At 40.3% G+C, this 20,703-nt stretch overlaps 2 protein-coding genes across 3 annotated transcripts in view; one reads left to right on the plus strand and one right to left on the minus strand.

The window, feature by feature from the left end:
- LOC124862162 overlaps positions 1 to 4,989 on the plus strand; it is a 21,922-nt gene extending 16,933 nt beyond the window's left edge. For both annotated transcript variants that reach the window (XM_047355975.1, XM_047355976.1), the window contains exons 9-10: positions 1 to 3,657; positions 3,759 to 4,989. The exon at positions 1 to 3,657 is cut by the window's left edge and continues 655 nt beyond it. In XM_047355975.1, the coding sequence (XP_047211931.1) occupies positions 1 to 1,574 (1,574 nt within the window). In that variant the 3' untranslated portion in view covers positions 1,575 to 3,657; positions 3,759 to 4,989. The remainder of the gene's footprint in view (positions 3,658 to 3,758) is intronic.
- A 4,035-nt stretch (positions 4,990 to 9,024) lies between these two features.
- Positions 9,025 to 15,835, minus strand: LOC124863518. The gene is made up of 7 exons (XM_047357919.1): positions 15,511 to 15,835; positions 14,100 to 14,141; positions 13,927 to 13,986; positions 13,760 to 13,834; positions 13,617 to 13,676; positions 12,462 to 12,509; positions 9,025 to 12,382 (listed from the first exon to the last, which is right to left on the minus strand). The coding sequence occupies exons 1-7, from the start codon at positions 15,733 to 15,735 to the stop codon at positions 10,154 to 10,156; spliced, it is 2,739 nt and encodes a 912-aa protein (XP_047213875.1). The 5' UTR covers positions 15,736 to 15,835; the 3' UTR covers positions 9,025 to 10,153.
- Positions 15,836 to 20,703: the final 4,868 nt, after the last annotated feature.

Below are 20,703 nucleotides of genomic sequence, written 5' to 3' on the forward strand. Positions count from 1 at the left end.
TCTTTACGCCGTTCATTAACGAACTCCATAAACTGTCTAACGAGGGCTTCACTTGGGAAGATGAGAGCGGTTTAGAGCTGAACACCAGAGTGGCAGCGAAAATCTGCGTCTGCGATTCGATGGCGAGGTCAGCGGTGCAGAACTTTCAGCCGTTCAGTTCGGAGTTTGGCTGTGGGTTCTGCTACCACAAAGGTGAGCTGGTTCAGAAGGGCCGGGGTTACACCAGAGTGTATCCTGTTCAGATTGATGGGTGTGACCTGCGCCACATGGCTGAGACAGAGCAGCTGGCCACCTTAGTGATCGAAAATGGGTATCCGCAAGGTCAAATGGGTGTCAAAGGTCACAGTCCGCTGCTTCTCTTGCCTGCGTTTGACGTTATCAAAGGTTTTATCCCAGATTACATGCACTGTGTTTGTCTCGGGGTTGTTCCTGAGTTTGTCAACCGTTGGTTGGACCCCCTTTATGGCAGAAAGCGTTTCCACCTTCCACCTCAGAGTTTGAAGGACCTGGACAAAGCTTTGTGTGCCATCCAACCCCCAGATGAGATTAGACAAAGACCTCGGCGCCTCAGTGAGAGAATGCATTGGGAAGCATCTGAGTGGAGAGCGTTTGCTCTTCTCTACTCTCCTGTAATACTGTGTAAAGTTTTACCAAAGCTGTACTACAAACACTGGATGCTTCTTGTTTCATCACTTCATGTCCTCCTCTCCCAGTTTGCCACCCAGGAGGAGATCAGCTGTGCAGAGTTATGCCTCGTTCAGTTCGTCTCGCAGGTTCCTTCTCTTTACGGGCTCGAGCACTGCTCATTTAACTGCCATTTGCTGATGCATCTCACTGACTGTGCCCGTAACTGGGGTCTGCTGTGGGCCAACTCGGCCTTTGTCTTTCAGGACGTCCACAGCAGACTCCTGCAGATGTACTCCAGGACTCAGTCTGCGTCATCGCACATTTTTAAGCAGTTTGTTTCCTATGATGAGATCGTCAGTAAAGGAAGTGATGTGCTGAAGGATACTAGTGCAGAAATCGCTGAGCTCTTTTCTTCTATGACAAGCTGTGGTATACTTACCAAGTCATCCAACTACATCAGAGACGATGTGTTTACTTTGGGATGTGGCTCTCAGAGATCTCTAACTGTGAGAGAACTTGCTGCATTGCAGAGCAAAGATACATGGCCCATTACTGAATACGCGCGGTTTGTCTACAAAGACATGTTGGTCACCACTTTGGACTACAGCATCTCATGCAAAAGGAACAACTCAGTCCTAGAAACGACCAGCGGCTTTGTTCTTGTGGAGTCCGTGGTTGTCGTAGAGAAGCGTTGCAGCTGTGAGAAATCACCCGGCTGCTCCTGCAGAGAACTGGTTGTTTTCTGTAGAAAACTGCTCCGAGCGAACTCCCAACCAACAATCCAGAACAAGCAGATCAGCAAAAACATTGCAGAGTTCCTTGTGAGAGTGAGGAGCTCGGATGAACTGTGCGCCCTGGCGTGTCCGGACATTGTTGCGAAATGTTTTTTGATAGAGCAGAAGGGTCGGCTGTATGTAATGAGAATGCCAGTGCTTGAGATATTATAAGTGTTCCTTTTCCTTGTCATGCAGTTTTTTGTGTTGCCACATTCACACAGCAGTGTTGAGTGAAAAACTTTATTTTCTGTGAGATGATTAAATATTTACTCAATTTAACCATCCTGCATTTTTAGCAGCGGTGGCTTATTCACATGGTGAGTTTAAGATGTTCTACCAGCAAAGGGTAACCATTCAGGCTTTGGCCTTTTTCCTGCCTCTGTTCCATTGTCCAATCAGTAGAAGGCACTAATTCCTGTAGTACCGCCCTGGTCTCCATGCTGCTCCCATTGGCCTTTTAAATAGAACTTCACAGAAATGGCATAAAAATTATGAATTTTATGGATTCTGGGAGGGCTCGTCCCTTTGTGCCTTCAACATACAACACAGATCTAGTAAGCACACTCAGTTGTATCACTGGAACAACATTTTCATTCAGTCATCTTAGTTGTGAAGAAAAATGAAACAACCAGGAGCAAAGACCAAATCTGAACAAGTTTCTATCAAAGGCATAATATTTAAGCAAGGTTTCTTGCTCAAATATTATGTGTGGAAAACCTGGCTGGCAGGCTGTGACCTTGCTCTCCCTGATGGCGATGAATCACCAACATGCACCACCTGCCTGAAAAGGTCAAGGAACATAAGTTGTCCTACAGACAGTTTCTGGAAGTCTTCAGTGTCTGATCCAGTAAGTGAAAGTTGAGATGAAAAGGGTAAACAGTGCACCATCACAACAGTAACGTTAAACTGGGCACCCAGTTTGAACAATGAGCTCAGCAAAAAAACTTTGCACAACTCATTGCGTGATCCAAACAACCCTGGAGGTGTTTGATGAGCTCATAAAAACGGCGAGAGTTTTTCAGGGCACATCAAGCTGCTAGGAGTGGATTCTAGCGACCTACAGGGGACTTTAAATGGAGGAGGTTGGTTTGTAGCCACCCGAGCTAATGAGACCGCCAAGATCGTGTTTGTGCTGAGAAATATAGACTCTGAAGTCTGAGAGTTTGACCTTCAGCATACAGCGGAGCAGCTTTCAGCAAAGTGTGAAATCAGCTGAGGCCATAATTCTCAACTAGTAGATGATGGAAGTCTCTGCGTTAAGTAGAGAAGTTCAAGCATGTTGATGTTTACAAGTAATGACAGGATGGAACAAAAGAGGGACGGACAGACAGGAGCATTATCTGCTGTAATGGAGGTACTGATCCAGTCTGTTGTAGTAAAGAACGAGCTGGGATGAAAAGCAGTGCTCCCAATTTACTGATCTAACTATCTACCTCTCAGCCTTCTGGTATGGTCATGAGATACGGATCACGACTGAAGGAACAAGATCAACATACAAGTGGTTGAAGTAAATTTTCTCCACAGAGTGGCCGGTCTCTGCCTTATGGTTGGAGTGACCAGCTCTGCTACCTTCAGGGAACTTTGTGAAGATCTTTGCTCCAGTTTTGATTAGGATACATCTGGATTGTGTCCCATGTCCTACTGGGAGGACAGAACCAAAACTCGGTGGAGGGTTGGTAAATTGGACCTCGTTGACCCATTTCCAGAAAATCAGAAGGCACAGGAAGGATTTATAATGCAGCATTTGATTAATTATCAGAATGCTTTTTGAACAACTGAACACCCAACGGTGACAAGAGAGACACCTCGCTCATGTCTATGGTGGAGAAAGAGTGATAAGAGGAGAGCAGGCAGGTGTGCAGGTAAAGGTCAATGAGCTTTTCAAAAGTACCACTTGTATTTACTGCAAGACACAGCAACTAATTTGGGTTAGGGGTTTGGCAGAATGCCACTTCCCACATAACAACATTAAGAGATTTGTTTTCTGACCTGAGGAATGGCTAGTTTCTTTTTACCCAATCATCCCAGCCTACCAGCATTTCTAATGAAATCCTTGCAGAAAGGGATCTCACCCACTGGATGACCACTGGACGCCTGGCTTTGTGAGGATGATGCCCTCCAGTTTTTTTCTCCAGCTGTTTCACAAAATCACGCCTCTTATCGGCATGCTGCTCCGGCATCTGCAGGAGGACACTGATGAAGTCTTCATTCAACAAACCCTCCAGAACTTCTCGTGTAGTCTGGAGTCAATACGGTAAGATCAAGTTGTATTGCTTCTGTTCTTTTTTATGTCAATACTGCTTTTTTAAAATAAATGCATGAAGTAATGCTGTTTTTGTGTTGGTCTTCCCTCAGGTACTCCTCACAACAGCCACAGCTGGAACCTGAAGACCAAGGTGGGGATTAGGAGAAAGGAAACGGGCTTTTTAAAGAGATCAACAACACAATTCAGGTTGATGCCAAAGAAAGCCTCTCCTTCTCCGACCACAAGCAGCCTTGTTTGAACAGAAACGTTCAGGACATTCATTTAGGAGGTGCTGCTTTGTCTCAGATTCCACAGAAACAGTCTCCAGAAGAAAAATGTTCTGAGATGTTGAACATCGTCATTAACTGCTCCCATGACTGCAGCCAAGGCTGAGAGGCTTCAACAATAGAAAGAATTAAGATGTTCCCTTGAAGTGCAACAGACCATGCTTTCAGTCTTTAGAAACATGTTTGACTTTAACTAGACAGGAATTGATCACCTTGCTGCTTTGAAGGAGAGACACTCGTTCTCCCACAAGTGTTAAATGAATACTGTACCACATGTATGTATCCATGTAAGTATCTTCGTGGCGCATGTTTAAGTTTTCCTTTTCTTTAAGAATTTGTAAAAAAGATTGTAAAATATGTCATCCTACCATGTTTCACAGTCTCTTTGTTTTTATTGTATTTTGTCAGTCAGATGCTGTTTTTAAGGCCATATGTTTTTCTGTTCATGTAATCTGTGATTTTTTAATTTTTATTTTTACAAATATTTGCTGACCCTTTTTATAATTATAATTGCTTACACTGTTAGCCTTTATAATGAAAACTGTCTGAATTTAGTTGTGCTTATTTCTTTCATTTCAGTCTTGTTTTGACCTGGAAGCATCTTATTCTTCTGTTTTTGTTGTTTTATATGTTTAAAAAAAAAAAAAAACAATCACTGACAGTATTAAGCTATCTGAGATTCCCCAGGGTTGATCGTGTTACAGTAAAATGCCATGTGGTGGTTAATTGTTAAATATCAAACTTTGAGGTGGTTCATACCACTTTTTTCAAAAATATATTTTGCATTTCTGGGGGCTTTGTGTTGTATTGTGAAAAATGTGTGGACTTTAATGTGACCTTTTATTTGAATTTAAGGATGTTTACAAGGTTTTCAATTAAGAACTGTAAATATATTGTTTAAAATCTGATTTTATCCTTATAATTTAAAGGTAATCTAGTAAAACAGTTGGACTGAAGTTCATTCCACATCACTAGACTTTAAAGTGGTTGGTTGTTTGCAATAAACAAATTACACAACACTTTAACTACTTAAATAAAACTATTATTACACGGATTTGTCCAAATTGTGCACTAAATTTTACTGCAGTCTAAAATGTGCTTACAGGAGCACAATTGGCAAATCCATTGTGGTCTCAGGCACACCTGATGCAACCAGTCAAGGGCTGTATTAGATGCATCAGGTGAGCTTGAGATGGAACACCTCAAATACCTGGAGTGTTGACCGTAACACTTCATTGCATGTGGTTGAATCAAGAGAACTGTCCAAAAGGTTCAGAGAAGAGTTTCAGACAAACGAGGAAAAGCACAAACATATTAAAAAAGCTCTTAATGTTCTAAGAGATGCAGCTGGAAGCGTGGTTCAGAACTTTAAAGTTAAAGAAAGAGCAGAAAGAGAAAGCTATGACCAGCTGCCATCGGATACCTGAAGAGGTAGGTGGGCAAAAACCCATGACTACACTGACCCAAATGCACAACAAATCTTCCAAAATGTCTCTCACAACTCTGAGTAATTCAAAGATGTTTGGAGCAATAAGTCAATAAAAAGTGATAAGAAAAGAACACCCTACCTACAGTGAAGCATGGCGTAGGCTCAGTGATGCTCTGGGGCTGCGTTGTTTTGTCTGGCACTGGACACCAGCTGGAGGGAAGATGGATTTAAGCAACAGGAAATCCTACGAAGGAATTTCATGCTGTGTGAGGAAGCTACAAATTGGACTTCATTAGTCAAGAAAATGATCCAAAGCATTCTTTAAAGTCCACCAAAGCTTGTTTTCAGAAGAAGGCCTGGGAGAGTCGAGGTGCCACCATATTCACCTGACTTGAACTTCACTGAAAATCTCTGGTGGGTTTTGAAAAAGGCAGGTTTTCACTATTAGTGAACTGGAGGTGCCATGTTTGCAATAAGCCAAAACAGCAGAAGGGCGCTCTACTAATTACTAAACATGCTTGTCATCAAGGGGTTGAATAATTTTGAGACAGCAATCAGTAAAAGTAGCATTTTGTGCTGGTTTTGCAATGTTGTGTTGAGCTATTTAATGTGTTTAATTACAGCAAGCAGTTGCTAGTTTCTATATAAACAAGATTGGAAAGTCTTTTGGATGCGTTTTGGAACATCTGCATATTCTACAATCTTTTCAAACACTCCCCAGCCTCTTTATTGGGTATAACTATTTGATAATCAATACAAATAGGGAATCGGCCAATCAATAGCAGCAACTCAATGAATTATGGCATCAAGATGTGGAGAAGATGATTTGTGGAAGTGGTGCAAAGGTATGGGGGCATATTCTTGACATGCTTTCCCCCCCTACCTGTTGAGCATTGTTTAAACACCAGTGTTCTCTTGGCTGCTGCCAGCAGGATAATCCACCTTGTCAAAAAACTCAATCTCAGCACTTTCTTGAACATGACAATGAGTTCACTGTTTTCCTGACACAGTCATAGAGCATCTTTGGGATGTGGTGCACAGGAGATTTGCATCATGAATGTATTGCAGATACATCTGTGTGGTGCCATCATGTCACCATGGACCAAAATCCCTGTGAACAGTTCTGATGCCTTGGTAAATGTGTGTCACAAAGAATAAAGGAAGTCCGACATGCTACTCACCAGGTGTTTCTTATAAAGTGGGGAGTGACTGCTCAGTGTTAAACCCAAGATCCCTGTATCACCTGTCAAGCATGGTGGTAATGGAATCATGCTGTGGGACTGTTTTGCCACCAGTGGGGTGTTCCTACAGGACCAGGACCCCAAACACACAATACAACTGTTTTTAGAATGGATAAACCCGGCTAAGTTTAAGCTTCTGGAATGATTTTTCCAAAGCTCTGACTTCAATCCTAGTGAAACCTTGTGGTTTATGCTGATAATAAACACCAAACAATTCTGGCATAAGCGTTCAAATATTCAACCAGAACAGCGACAGAAGTTTTTTCACAAAAAGAAAAAAAAAAGCATAAGGGACATTTACCAAATATTATTGGAGGTGTATGTACATATTTAAGCCGATACGTAAGATTTTGTGATAAAATACAGCAGTAGAAATGAGAGATCAAATTCAATCCTCCTGATTTGTCGCAAGATACTTTAGGGATTCCATATTCCCATTGCTTCTCAAGGATAAGTCAAGTAGCTCCATGAAAATCAAGCTTTATGATAAATAATTCATTTTGTGATGTTTTATTCATAAGAATATGAAATACACTCCTGATCAGAATCTTAAGACTGGGGAAAATTAGAAATACTTATTCACACCAGAGGAAGAGGTGCAAGGTACAAAACAGAGTATACAAATGACTGAAAACTGCATTTTAATTTGAATGGGTAGGTCAGCTGACCGAGAGTTGAAAAAATAAGTCCAAAAATAAGCATCAATAAAAGCCCTCAGTGGTGAGTAGCTCCAATGCCTTTGTTGATCAGTTCAGAAGCCGGTGGGAATGTTGCTCCATGTGGTGAAGATTGCTTCACGAAAGGCATCTGTCTGAACTGACATCTTTTTTTGTACACCTCTTTTGCTTTCCCCCACAAACATTTTAAGTGGGGGACATGCAGGAATAAGAGGAAAGATTATTTGTCAGACAAGCACTATGAACTACATGGTTGTTGTGTTGGATGGCCAGTGATCACTGCACAGACAAGGACCCTCAGTCAAGAGGGATGTCTGCTTCAACATCCTCGCATGGTCAGCAGTTGCTTGATGCCTTTGCACAACCTAAAGCTCTCAGATCCTGATGGAACCTCCTTCACTGTGGGTGAGTAGAAGACATCTGTGTTCTAGAAGAGCATCTCTACGGTTTCTTGGCTGCAGTTGCATCCATAAAGGACTGAATTTATCGACATTATTTTAGCTAAAGACTGTGTCGGTATTCAGGGCACAGCCTGGACTGCTTCAGGTTTTACCTAACAGATCTTTCTGTATTAATCTTGACTGTTTTAAATCGTCTACTCCCATTCTGTCCCTCCGGGCCCTGTTCTTGGACCTGTGTTCTTCTCCCTGCATCTCCTGCCTCTGAGCTCCACTTTTAGAAAATGAAAAAAAGGCCAGAATGGCTTTAAACTTTCTTCAGCTTAACTATGAGAAGACAGAAGTTATTGTTTTTTATCTTGGTGTTGCCCATGAGTCCACCTGTGTAGACCTTGACCGTATGTGAAGATTTGTTAAATTTGCTGTCAGAAATGTGGGTTCTAGTATGGTGTTTTAAGTTTGGAAAGGTTTTATCAACTAAGCTGACAAAGGTTAATATATTCTTGCAATGCAGGATTTTGGGACAGCTATCCATGCTTTCATAACGGCTGGATTACTGTAATTCCCTTTATTTTGGTTTCTCCCTTGGGGTCCCTTTCCAGCTGGTACAAAATGCAGCCGCTCGTCTTTTAACTGGAACTCAAAGCGGGAGCCCACGCAATTCCTGTTGTAGCTTCCCTGCATTTCTGCCTGTCTGCTTTAAAGTTCATTTTAAAGTTCTTTATTTGATTTTAAGTCTTTAAATGGTCTTCCCTCATTCTATTTCCCCTTCTCACTCACTCAGGTCAGCTGGCCAGCTAATCCAGGACCAAAAAGGTGACGAAGCTCAGACGGGACAGGGCACTTTTGCAGAAGCAGCCCCTAAGATGTGAAACCTGCTGCCGCTTATTAGACATGCCAGTTCTGTTTTTACATCTTTTTAAAACCCACCTTTTTAATGGTTTTTGACCCAGCAAGTTTGTATTTTATTGTTTTGTGTATTGTATTCTTTTTTGGTATTGCTTTAAAGCGCCTTTATGTTTTTTATGAATTATTTTTTATACATTCCTGGATGTTTTTGATTCTGAATGTCTAATTATGAACTGGTTGTGATCCAACAGCATGAAATGTTTCCCCAGTCTTACGTTTTAGATAAGAATTGTATTTTCATTTACACAATGATATAAAACTGGGAACACATTGGTACCTGCGGTGTAGAAACTATTAACTGAAAAGCTATATTTGAGTCAGTACCTGAGAATGTGTCTAAACACCTTAGTGTTATCGTGATATTAAGCTTTTTTATTTACATGTCAAAAAAGTGAATGTCATCAAATACAAAACGGAAGGCACGAGAAGCAGTCAGACGGTAAAGCAAGTTGTTCTGATTTTATATGACAGAAATGAGAACAGAATCAAACCAGAATAGAAAAACTACATTTGCTTATGACAAAATTATTTTCATAAAACTGTAAAATCGCTGCAGGATCAACGTTATGACCCTGGTGTGAAATGTGCTTTAATACATACCATCTACAACACAATAACAACGCATGTTTAAGTCATGCAACAGTAAACACTTGTTAAGAAATGTGCTTCATGATATTTCATAGAAACTAAAATTGCAGGGCGGTGAAGTTGTATGTATCATCACACCATACTGCTGTGTAAATGGGGGAACACTGTTTACTTACACGGATCACGCAATGAGTTGTGCAAAGTTTTTTTGCTGAGCTCATTGTTCAAACTGGGTGCCCAGTTTAACGTTACTGTTGTGATGGTGCACTGTTTACCCTTTTCATCTCAACTTTCACTTACTGGATCAGACACTGAAGACTTCCAGAAACTGTCTGTAGGACAACTTATGTTCCTTGACCTTTTCAGGCAGGTGGTGCATGTTGGTGATTCATCACCATCAGGGAGAGCAAGGTCACAGCCTGCCAGCCAGGTTTTCCACACATAATATTTGAGCAAGAAACCTTGCTTAAATATTATGCCTTTGATAGAAACTTGTTCAGATTTGGTCTTTGCTCCTGGTTGTTTCATTTTTCTTCACAACTAAGATGACTGAATGAAAATGTTGTTCCAGTGATACAACTGAGTGTGCTTACTAGATCTGTGTTGTATGTTGAAGGCACAAAGGGACGAGCCCTCCCAGAATCCATAAAATTCATAATTTTTATGCCATTTCTGTGAAGTTCTATTTAAAAGGCCAATGGGAGCAGCATGGAGACCAGGGCGGTACTACAGGAATTAGTGCCTTCTACTGATTGGACAATGGAACAGAGGCAGGAAAAAGGCCAAAGCCTGAATGGTTACCCTTCGCTGGTAGAACATCTTAAACTCACCATGTGAATAAGCCACCGCTGCTAAAAATGCAGGAATGTTAAATTGAGTAAATATTTAATCATCTCACAGAAAATAAAGTTTTTCACTCAACACTGCTGTGTGAATGTGGCAACACAAAAAACTGCATGACAAGGAAAAGGAACACTTATAATATCTCAAGCACTGGCATTCTCATTACATACAGCCGACCCTTCTGCTCTATCAAAAAACATTTCGCAACAATGTCCGGACACGCCAGGGCGCACAGTTCATCCGAGCTCCTCACTCTCACAAGGAACTCTGCAATGTTTTTGCTGATCTGCTTGTTCTGGATTGTTGGTTGGGAGTTCGCTCGGAGCAGTTTTCTACAGAAAACAACCAGTTCTCTGCAGGAGCAGCCGGGTGATTTCTCACAGCTGCAACGCTTCTCTACGACAACCACGGACTCCACAAGAACAAAGCCGCTGGTCGTTTCTAGGACTGAGTTGTTCCTTTTGCACGAGATGCTGTAGTCCAAAGTGGTGACCAACATGTCTTTGTAGACAAACCGCGCGTATTCAGTAATGGGCCATGTATCTTTGCTCTGCAATGCAGCAAGTTCTCTCACAGTTAGAGATCTCTGAGAGCCACATCCCAAAGTAAACGCATCGTCTCTGATGTAGTTGGATGACTTGGTAAGTATACCACAGCTTGTCATAGAAGAAAAGAGCTCAGCGATTTCTGCACTAGTATCCTTCAGCACATCACTTCCTTTACTGACGATCTCATCATAGGAAACAAACTGCTTAAAAATGTGCGATGACGCAGACTGAGTCCTGGAGTACATCTGCAGGAGTCTGCTGTGGACGTCCTGAAAGACAAAGGCCGAGTTGGCCCACAGCAGACCCCAGTTACGGGCACAGTCAGTGAGATGCATCAGCAAATGGCAGTTAAATGAGCAGTGCTCGAGCCCATAAAGAGAAGGAACCTGCGAGACGAACTGAACGAGGCATAACTCTGCACAGCTGATCTCCTCCTGGGTGGCAAACTGGGAGAGGAGGACATGAAGTGATGAAACAAGAAGCATCCAGTGTTTGTAGTACAGCTTTGGTAAAACTTTACACAGTATTACAGGAGAGTAGAGAAGAGCAAACGCTCTCCACTCAGATGCTTCCCAATGCATTCTCTCACTGAGGCGCCGAGGTCTTTGTCTAATCTCATCTGGGGGTTGGATGGCACACAAAGCTTTGTCCAGGTCCTTCAAACTCTGAGGTGGAAGGTGGAAACGCTTTCTGCCATAAAGGGGGTCCAACCAACGGTTGACAAACTCAGGAACAACCCCGAGACAAACACAGTGCATGTAATCTGGGATAAAACCTTTGATAACGTCAAACGCAGGCAAGAGAAGCAGCGGACTGTGACCTTTGACACCCATTTGACCTTGCGGATACCCATTTTCGATCACTAAGGTGGCCAGCTGCTCTGTCTCAGCCATGTGGCGCAGGTCACACCCATCAATCTGAACAGGATACACTCTGGTGTAACCCCGGCCCTTCTGAACCAGCTCACCTTTGTGGTAGCAGAACCCACAGCCAAACTCCGAACTGAACGGCTGAAAGTTCTGCACCGCTGACCTCGCCATCGAATCGCAGACGCAGATTTTCGCTGCCACTCTGGTGTTCAGCTCTAAACCGCTCTCATCTTCCCAAGTGAAGCCCTCGTTAGACAGTTTATGGAGTTCGTTAATGAACGGCGTAAAGAAACACTGTAGCAGTGGCTTTCCTTTACCGAACCACAACGTGTGCAGCAGAACATTTTTACACCGCTCCACGTATGGAAGTTCGTTGATCGTGCACAGGATGGGCCAGACTGAAAACTTGGATGATTTGAGAAGAGGAGAGCTATCACATGTGAAGGTAAGTGTAATGCTGCCCTCCTGCTCATCATGCTTATATTCACCTCCGGTGTTAATATCAGAAACCGAATCGCCCCTCGTAAAATGCTTCCCCAGCTTTGAGTGAACGCGTGTGAGGACTTTCCTCAGCTGGATCTCTAGCGGCATCACGAGGAAGTAGTTGGCTTTTTCAAGCAGACTTTTTTTGCTCAACCGCTGCTGACACACTCCGCACTCAGTCCCAGGCTCGAGACCGAGGTAGTTTTCACACCTGGGACAGTACAAGTGGATCTCCGTCGTCTTGTCAATATCAGTCAAATGTTTCTTTAAAAACCGCAGAGAGCTGGGAATGCATCCAGGCACCACGAGGTTGAGGAGCGCCAGGAGGTCTTTGGTGGCTGCTTTTGACAAGTCGTGCTTCAGGATGAAGGCCAAGAGGAGGAGGAGGAGAGCCCTCACACTGACTGAAGAACCGGAAAATATCTTCTTCTCCCCGTCAAAGTTTGGGTCAAATATCTGCTCCTGGGTAACATGTTACAGACAGCAAATTAGAAGGTAAACGTCAAGATACCGAAAGAAAAGGAACAAAGGGAAAACAAACCATTGGATCTTCTTCTGGGGGATCATCACATGAAGCTGAATTTTTATGCTGTGAAAATAGAAGAGATGGAGGCATAAACAGGCAAGCAGTTTGAGGGATGAATTAAACAGAAACAGTTTAATAAAATATCTTATTTTCTTTTTTTTTTTTTTAAAAAGCTCTAAATATAGCATCTTCCACAATTATGGACACTCCTGGTAAAGATGTGAAAAACCTTAAAATAAATTCATCAGCATAATCTCACACTGCACAAGAATTATTGGAATAACTGAAAGAAAATCCCAAGTTCATTCATTTTTGCCCATGGGTACAGGAAAATATGTACTTACCTAAACATTCTCGTACCTACAGTGAAAGAAGGTTGGACAAGGAACTTGGTCGTTCATGCAGCACCCGCAGTAATAAGAACACAGTAATAAGAACAATAAGGCAAGTAAGTTAGGCTTCTAGGCTCACTGTTAGATCTCTGCAGGAGGATTTGCCTCTTGGAGTTGCCAGATCTCCATACCAACCATCAGATGCTGTTTACATGACAACCAGCTGTTCAGGAGCCATGCCAGGAACAAGACATTCCTGTCCTAGCATCACAAAATGGAGTGTGCTACACACTACTGGAGCTTTAAATGAACCATTCGCTTTGGTCCGATGAGACAAAGATTGCGTTTTTAAGCAACAAACACGAAAAAAACGAAGTATGAATGTGTGGCAAAAGCACCTTACATTCAATGTTAACTAAAGTGGAAGATCTGTGATGCTGTGGGCCTGTTCCTCTTCCTGAGAGAGCGCACGGCACCATGAAGTGCATGAAATGCCAGGATATTTTAAATAAAAATATGGCAGAAAACTGTCGATCAACATTGCGTCTTTAAAGCAGGATGGTGTTTAAAAAAATATGGAAAAATCAGCACAGAAATGATTCACAACACAAAATCCAACTTTCTTCCAAATTCTACAGAAAATCTCTAAAAGAAAAGAGAGACCCATGGACTCTGGGGGATCTAGCGAGATTGTGCAAAAAGGAATGGCCAAAGACCCCCTCCTCTGTATGATCCAACCCAGTGAAAGGTTATAGAATATATTGACAAACAGGAACAAAGTATTTACAGCAGGGATGCCAATAAGAGTAGAGGGTGCTCATAAAGTATCACATTTTACCCTTTTGTGGTCTGCATCTTCTCTAGCATCCTTTGTTGTTGTGGGAAACAGGACCCTGAGCTAAAAGTCAGAAGAAAATTAATAATCATCAGAATTTTCCAACGTTTCTATCGGTACCAGAGGTTTACTAAAAAATCTTGCACCATGGGATCTTCTTCATCAGTATCAGGAGAGGAGTCTGCAGTGTCGGCATCCTCACAGTCACTGCTGAACTCTCTCTAGAATTTAAAAAAGGAAAACAGAACAATTGTCTTTTATTTTTTTAATCTCTAAAGTTTAACAATCTCACCCCAGCCTGAACACATATTACCATTTTCTTATCTGGAGCTTTCTTTATAAGATGTGCTGGTCCAGCTGACTCAGAATCGACCTGAAAAGGAGAAAAATATGCCCTCAGAAATTTCTGCAGAAATTTAAAATTTCTAAAAAATATCTGTTGGTCTGAAGTTAAATATTCATGGAATATAAATGTTTTAACTCTACTTTATCTCCTCCTTTATCTCTGGCTGGTCCAGCATGATCAGCCTAAGAAACAAGAGATCATTATGAATAACAGTGATTTATGATCATTTCATCCAAATAAAACCAGTCATTTTATTCTGATCTCATATGACATATGGCTGCATCGAGTGACAATGGCTTTAATAAATGTACTTCTGAATTTGACCATTTCAATCAGGTGAGGATCAACAGTGATTTCTGTAATATTGAAACTATAATGATAATGATTTGATTTTTTTCACAATGAATGACCAGTTTAAAAGGGAAGGCTCAATTTAGAAACAAGCAGAACTTTCCCAGGCACACAGCAGGAGCCTAGGTGACATAAAGAAATCCAAATTAAGAAACAAAAGTTGTACAATCAGCAGAGCTGCCCATCGGTCACAGTCTCTGCCTTCAGCAGAAGACTTCCGGGTTCTAGATGTCCTGTTTACCAGTGATGTTAGCATGAAACCAGGAGATGGCGCCAGAAGAAGGCCCTGAGCTGAAAGGCAAAGCTCTTGATTTAATAATCCATTTATGCTCCATCCCTCCGAAATGTTCTTAAGATTTGGATCAGAACCAAAGCAACGGGATTCCAGGTACAAGTGGCTACAATAAGTGTTCTTCACCAGGTGAAGCGATGAATCGGCTGGACGATTCACTTGTCTAATCTATTGTGCAAGTTTTGTTTCTTTTTGAAATGAAAAATGAAAGACTAAAGGAACTGCAATGCTCCAATCTTTTCATTTATATTTGAGAGCAATGCTTCGTGTGCAGTTAAAACAAGTTTGTACTGTTTCACTGGTATTGTTCAATGTTGCTCAATAAAATAAAACTGGAACATTGAAGATGTAGTGTGACTTTATAACACCAGACAGTGTTTAAAAAAAAGAAAATTGGTATCGGCAAAAGTTGGAATCGGCAGGTCAGGCTTTTTAAAGATCGGTGATCAGAGATTGGCCAGAAAACTGCAATCGGTGCACCGGTGCCACCCCTTCCAGGAAGGCTGATTTTTAAAATAATCTAGGAAAAAATGTAGAAAGCACCAGAGAGAGAAAACCTTTGAAAGTTCCTTAGAAGCTTTGACAGACCTTCAAAAAAAAAAAAAAAAAAACACTTTAAATGACAACAACAAATATGGCTGCTTTGAAACCAAATTTTTAAAAATGAGAAAGAATTGGAGACCTGGGTGTAAAACTCAATATGTGCCTTTAAAAAAAAAAATCTCCGAATAAAAAGCAAAGCAAACAGTGATGTTGAAACGATTCCCTCTCATCCCGCTGTAGGATGACAGTGAAACGAACATGGGAGAGGAAACCCTGGAGCCCCTCCAGGTGCGGAGCATCTCTAAGCCGCTCACTGATTCCCTTTGTTGGATAGAAAGCTGCAGCTTTCCCTTCATCCCTCTCACCTCTAGCTGTGCTGTCTGTGTCCTGTTAGGAGGCTTCTTCGTGGGTCTCCCACTCCGCGGAAGGGTCGCCACAGTGTTAAACCGTATCCATTTATGGATAATCTTCCTAACTGTGGAATGATGAATCTCCAAACTCTTTGAAATCAGTTTATATCCCATCCCGGCGTTGTGCATATCTACAACTTTCGACCGGATCCCTTCTGGGATCTCGTTTCTACGAGGCATTTTTTCTTGATATTCAGTAAAATATCATAAAATGAAAATCTGCCCAAAAATTATTTCACTTTTCTTAACAAGGAAGCGCCCCGAGTCCGTTGTTTTTTCTACTTCCGGTGCACACCGGAAAAGGAATTGAACATCTGCTTTTTCCACGATTTTTATTAAAATGTGTATTTTTTCCCCACCGAATCCTTCAGGAAATACGTTTTAAACAAAAAATATAACGATTTAAAAAAACAATTCAGCATAATATATGCATATTTTGTAATAAAATAATTGCAGTAACTGTGTTAACAAATCCACAAAAAATGTAATCGGAAAATCTAAAATGAAATGTAAAATCTTGTGAAGAACTCACAGATATTAACAGATATGAAATATTTTCCCCCTTACAAATTTCTTCTGTTTTTGGTTTTTGTTACAGTAATTGTTTCCAATTATCAAACAAAATTTAATATCAGACATAAATATCAGAATCAGCTTTATTGCCAAGTTCGTACATACAAACAAGGAATTTGACTCCGGTACACTTTGCTCTCTGGTTTTTGTTTTTGCATTACAGAATATACATATATACAATATACAAATATACACATATATAAATAAAAAAGGTGGATTTGCAACTTCAGTATGAGGTTGTTCTGTACTCTATTAAATGTTCAACAGAGAAACAGCCTGGGGGAAGAAACTGTCTCTGTGGCGGCTGGTTTTAGTAAACAGTGCTCTGTAGCGGCAGCCTGAAGATAAAACTCTGAACAGTTTATGTGCAGGGTGTGTGGGGTCTGCAGAGATTTTAGCAGCTCTTTTTCTGACCCTAGACCTGTATAAATCAAGTTCATTTAAACTGCTTGGTTTACTGGAACAGACCCAGCTTTTAAGCATGGCGCTTATGAATGTTTTCAGATTTCTGAGTCTGCCTGTAACATTCTGACCCAATGTGAATTAGAGAAAACCCACAATATATTCTTTGTATAGTTGGTACAGTAATATGTCACAGTCCACATGGAAATGTATGATATGATGGTACAATCTGCTCATCCTGTTTTGGGATGTTTTTGTAAACTTTCTTCTTCTTCTTCTTGTATTATTTTTGGCAGTTGGCAAATAACGTTATGATGTGCATTACCGCCACTGACTGGTATGGAGTGTGGTTCTTCATGGTTTTAAATCTTATTTACTATTACAACAATCACATTCTATTTATTAATTTAGTGCTCTTGAAAAATCTAATTATAATTTGAATATGCTTGCTACCTAAACTTCTTTGCAAAGTATCTCTCAAAATAAAATTTTCTTTAATACCTACAAATTATCTCCTTAAAATTGTTCTTTATTTGTAAACTTTCCTCCCATTCCTCCCTTCGATCGGCCTTTGGTTGCTTGTCTTCTGTCACTGCTCCCAGGTGACTTGGTTTCTTCCTTGTCGCTTGGCCCATTGAAGTATTTGCACCCCAGGCTGCCACATTCCTATCTGCATTCCTCTAACCCACTGACCTTTGGTGACCCTCCATGGCGCTTCCCTTCCCAGTGTCCGTGCAGCTGCCACACGTCAGTAACTGCTGTCACTCTTGACAAATATAGACATCTCAAGAAAGATCTTGGTGCCATGGGGTCAGTGTTTATGATGGGGAAGTTTCTTGGAGTCACATGTAGCTTTCTCAAGAAACCTTTATGAGTGTTATGTTTCTGGGTAGCTGGTAAAGTATTAGGACTGCACAAGTATGTCTAATGATAAATTTACAGGTTATATCACTTTTCTTTGTAGTTACCTTTACTAAATGCTTTCACTTTATTAAAACTGTGTGAAAACGATTTTCAAACCTGCCATAAAGCAAACATAATATTAAATAACAACATGCTCCATTATGTTGTATTAAATGCCAGAATAAATGTCTTTGTAATAATGTACGAAGCTACTCTATTGTAATCTAGTTCTGTTGGTCTATAGAAGGTCTGCAGTTTCATCTGAAAGTCCTGCAAGGAAGCAGCCCTAAAGCTGTCAGTGAAGACATTATGGGATGTAAAGTGATGTTTGGACCCCTCACAACACTAATTCTGACTTTTTATGGTCACTTTGCAAGGTTACCTAATTACAGTTTAAGCCAGGTTGGACACATTACGATAAAATATTTTAGATGTTTAAACTACTTTTTAGTAGCTTGGGATGCACAGTTGGTAGCACTGTTGCCTTGCAGCAAGAAAATCCTAGGTTCAATTCCCAGGCTGGGGGTCTTTCTGCATGGAGTTTGCATGTTCTCCCAGTGCAAGCGTGGGTTCTCTCTGGGTACTCCGGCTTCCTCGCACCGTTATTGGACTGTGGAAGGAAGGTTAGCTTGATTGGTTTCTCTAAATTGCCCCTAGGTGTGATTGAATGTGTGCATGGTTGTTTGTCCTGTGTGTCTCTGTGTTGCCCTGCAATGGACTGGCAACCTGTCCAGGGTGGACCCCGCCTCCTGCCCATAGACTGCTGGAGATAGGCACCGGCTTGCCCGCCTGCCACTATGGAAGAAGCGGTAGAAAATGACTGACTGAAAACTACTTTTTAACTTTGCGCATTTATTATATTTAGCAATTTTCAATGTTTGAAATTGTGCAAATTTGCAATGCTTCGAATGGATTAAGGAAATATTATGATGGGAACAAAATATTGTCTCAGCGGCAAAAGTTTATGTTAAACAAACACATTTTAAAGTACACTTTAAACTTTTATTTAGTACATGTATTGATCAGGGAATAATAAAAATAACCTGTTTTTTTGTTACCAGATTCTGCACTGACATTGTTTATTAAACCAAGTACACCCATAATTCAACAGTTTCTCCCACTCATGTTTGTGTTTTTATGAAATTCCAGTGTTGCTTTTTTACACGATTGTGTTCCTCAGTTTCTTATCCTCTTTAATTGGTCATTTTATTTCTCTTTACTTTTTCTTGTTAGCTCGTTTTTGTATTATATATTACTTGTTCAGTATGTTGTTTCACTGTTTGTTTTAACCTCAGTGGTGTGTAGAGGCTTGATGTCTGGACTTTGACAGGACCATTGCAAGAGCTTGATTATGTTGATAAAGGTAAGGGTGAGGATGTTGGAAAATAATGATTGAGAAGAAGAGCATGATGATGATGATGAGGGGGATTATAATGAAAGTAAAGATTTAAGTAGTTAGATTATGATTATAATGACGATGATGAAGAAGATGAACATACTGAGAATGAAAAAAGAAGAAAATGCTCAGACGAAGGAAAGTGAGGATGATGAAGAGTAGGGTGATTTTGATGATGGTGGTGTTGAGGATGAAGATAATGTAATGATCTGATGAAGAAGAAGAAAATCATGATGATGATGAGAATAAGATGATTTGTATGATGAAAGTGATGGTGGAGATGATAAACAAGTTGATGAAATATGAATATGATGATGAAAAAGAAGATGATGCCGAAGATTATGAAGATTAAGATGATGAACAAGATTAAGATGATAACGATGAACATACTGATGACAAAAAAGGAGAAAATTGATGATGAGGTGGAGGATGATTATGACGATGATGTTAATGATGATGATAAATGAGAATGAGATGATGATTAAAACAAAATGATGATGATAGAGATGAAATGACTGAAATGATAATGATGATGGTGATAGTGAAGATGAAGAGGAATAAAATTATGGTAATGAGTAACATCATGCTGCTGCTGCTGCTACTAATGATAAGAGTGGTGATGAAGATGAAAGAGAAAATGATGATGATTTTGAAGAAAAAGATAATATTGAATAAATTGATGATGAATAAAATGAAGTAGATGTAGAAATAAAAGAGGAAGAAAGAAGACTATGATGATGATGAGGGTCATAAATAAAATGATTATGACAATGATGTTGATGATGGTGGTTAGATGAAGACGTTTCTGATGAAGGTTGTTACTTAAATGTGTTTGAATCTTTCTAATCCAGGTGAAGACATAATTTCTCCTGTGACTCTCATTGGTCCACAGCTGAAACAATTGAATTACTTTAAAATAAAGTTTTTTTTATATATATAACCGTGATCATATTTTAAGTTGTTTACTGATGCTTAAAGCCAAATAGTTACCAAAAATGAGAAACAGTCCACTTATCTACAAGCATGGGTACTTCACTGCAATATCTAGATTCAGCAGCAGAGGGCGTATTTATTTTATTCCTTCGGCAAGTTTTAAATGTCAAAGACCAAGTAAATCAATGAGCGAAAAGTCTCCACTGTTTCACCTCTAATCATTGTTTCAGATGTTGCAGTTAAAGTCAGAAACACAGCCGAATGAGAAAATTCAGATGAGATGTTTTACCCACTCAGTTCTGTCAAGGCTTGTTCCTTTAAGATCCAGCATCTTCACCAGGAGCAGGAAAGGTGACGGGAAGTCGTAAAGCTGCACAAAAACAACAGGAAATAAAGCGGAAACGCAATTAATTAACCTTTAAAATAAAGTTTCGACTGACCTGTGTGTTTGCTCTGTACTGCTCAAAATTACAAAGTGTTTATATTTTCTATATGTTCATAATAACGGTACAGAAAGATATAAAGACCGGTAGCTTTATAAAGAGCAAAATGATTCCTTCTATTTATCCCCTTTTAAAAAGATGTATTCTTTGTATTAGCAAACAAAAGGCAAATAATCAAACCAATTAATATAAATATAGCAAAATTCTCTCTCCTCTATGTCGTACACGAATAAATTGATTTATAGAGACAAGACCTTTTCAGGGATTAGGTAAAGGTACAGGATTCTCAACATGTACTAGACACTTTAACATTAAATTGCTTGTGATTTTCTTGTGAAGTATATATATATGTCTAATGTATGCACTTCTTTTTCCTATTCCTGGTCTTTTTATGCGTCGTTTGGTGACTTTTATTAAACTCTGCAGGGGCCTTTTTCCAAATTCCCACTTTCAATTTGTCCTTTTTGTTTACCTTTCTCCATTTAATATTACTTGCGA

The sequence above is a fragment of the Girardinichthys multiradiatus genome, chromosome X (assembly GCF_021462225.1).
Source record: "Girardinichthys multiradiatus isolate DD_20200921_A chromosome X, DD_fGirMul_XY1, whole genome shotgun sequence".
In the NCBI taxonomy this organism is placed as follows: Eukaryota; Metazoa; Chordata; class Actinopteri; order Cyprinodontiformes; family Goodeidae; genus Girardinichthys; species Girardinichthys multiradiatus.

Bases quoted from the DNA above. Each gene is read 5' to 3' on its own strand.
- LOC124863518 (XM_047357919.1), bottom strand. From the start codon at position 15,735: ATGCCTCGTAGAAACGAGATCCCAGAAGGGATCCGGTCGAAAGTTGTA. The intron at 13,987-14,099 runs GTAGAGTTAAAA...TCTCCTTTTCAG, and splicing joins GAGATAAAGGAGGAGATAAA to GTCGATTCTGAGTCAGCTGG. The intron at 12,510-13,616 runs GTAAAATGTGAT...CTATTTTCACAG, and splicing joins AAGATGCAGACCACAAAAGG to CATAAAAATTCAGCTTCATG.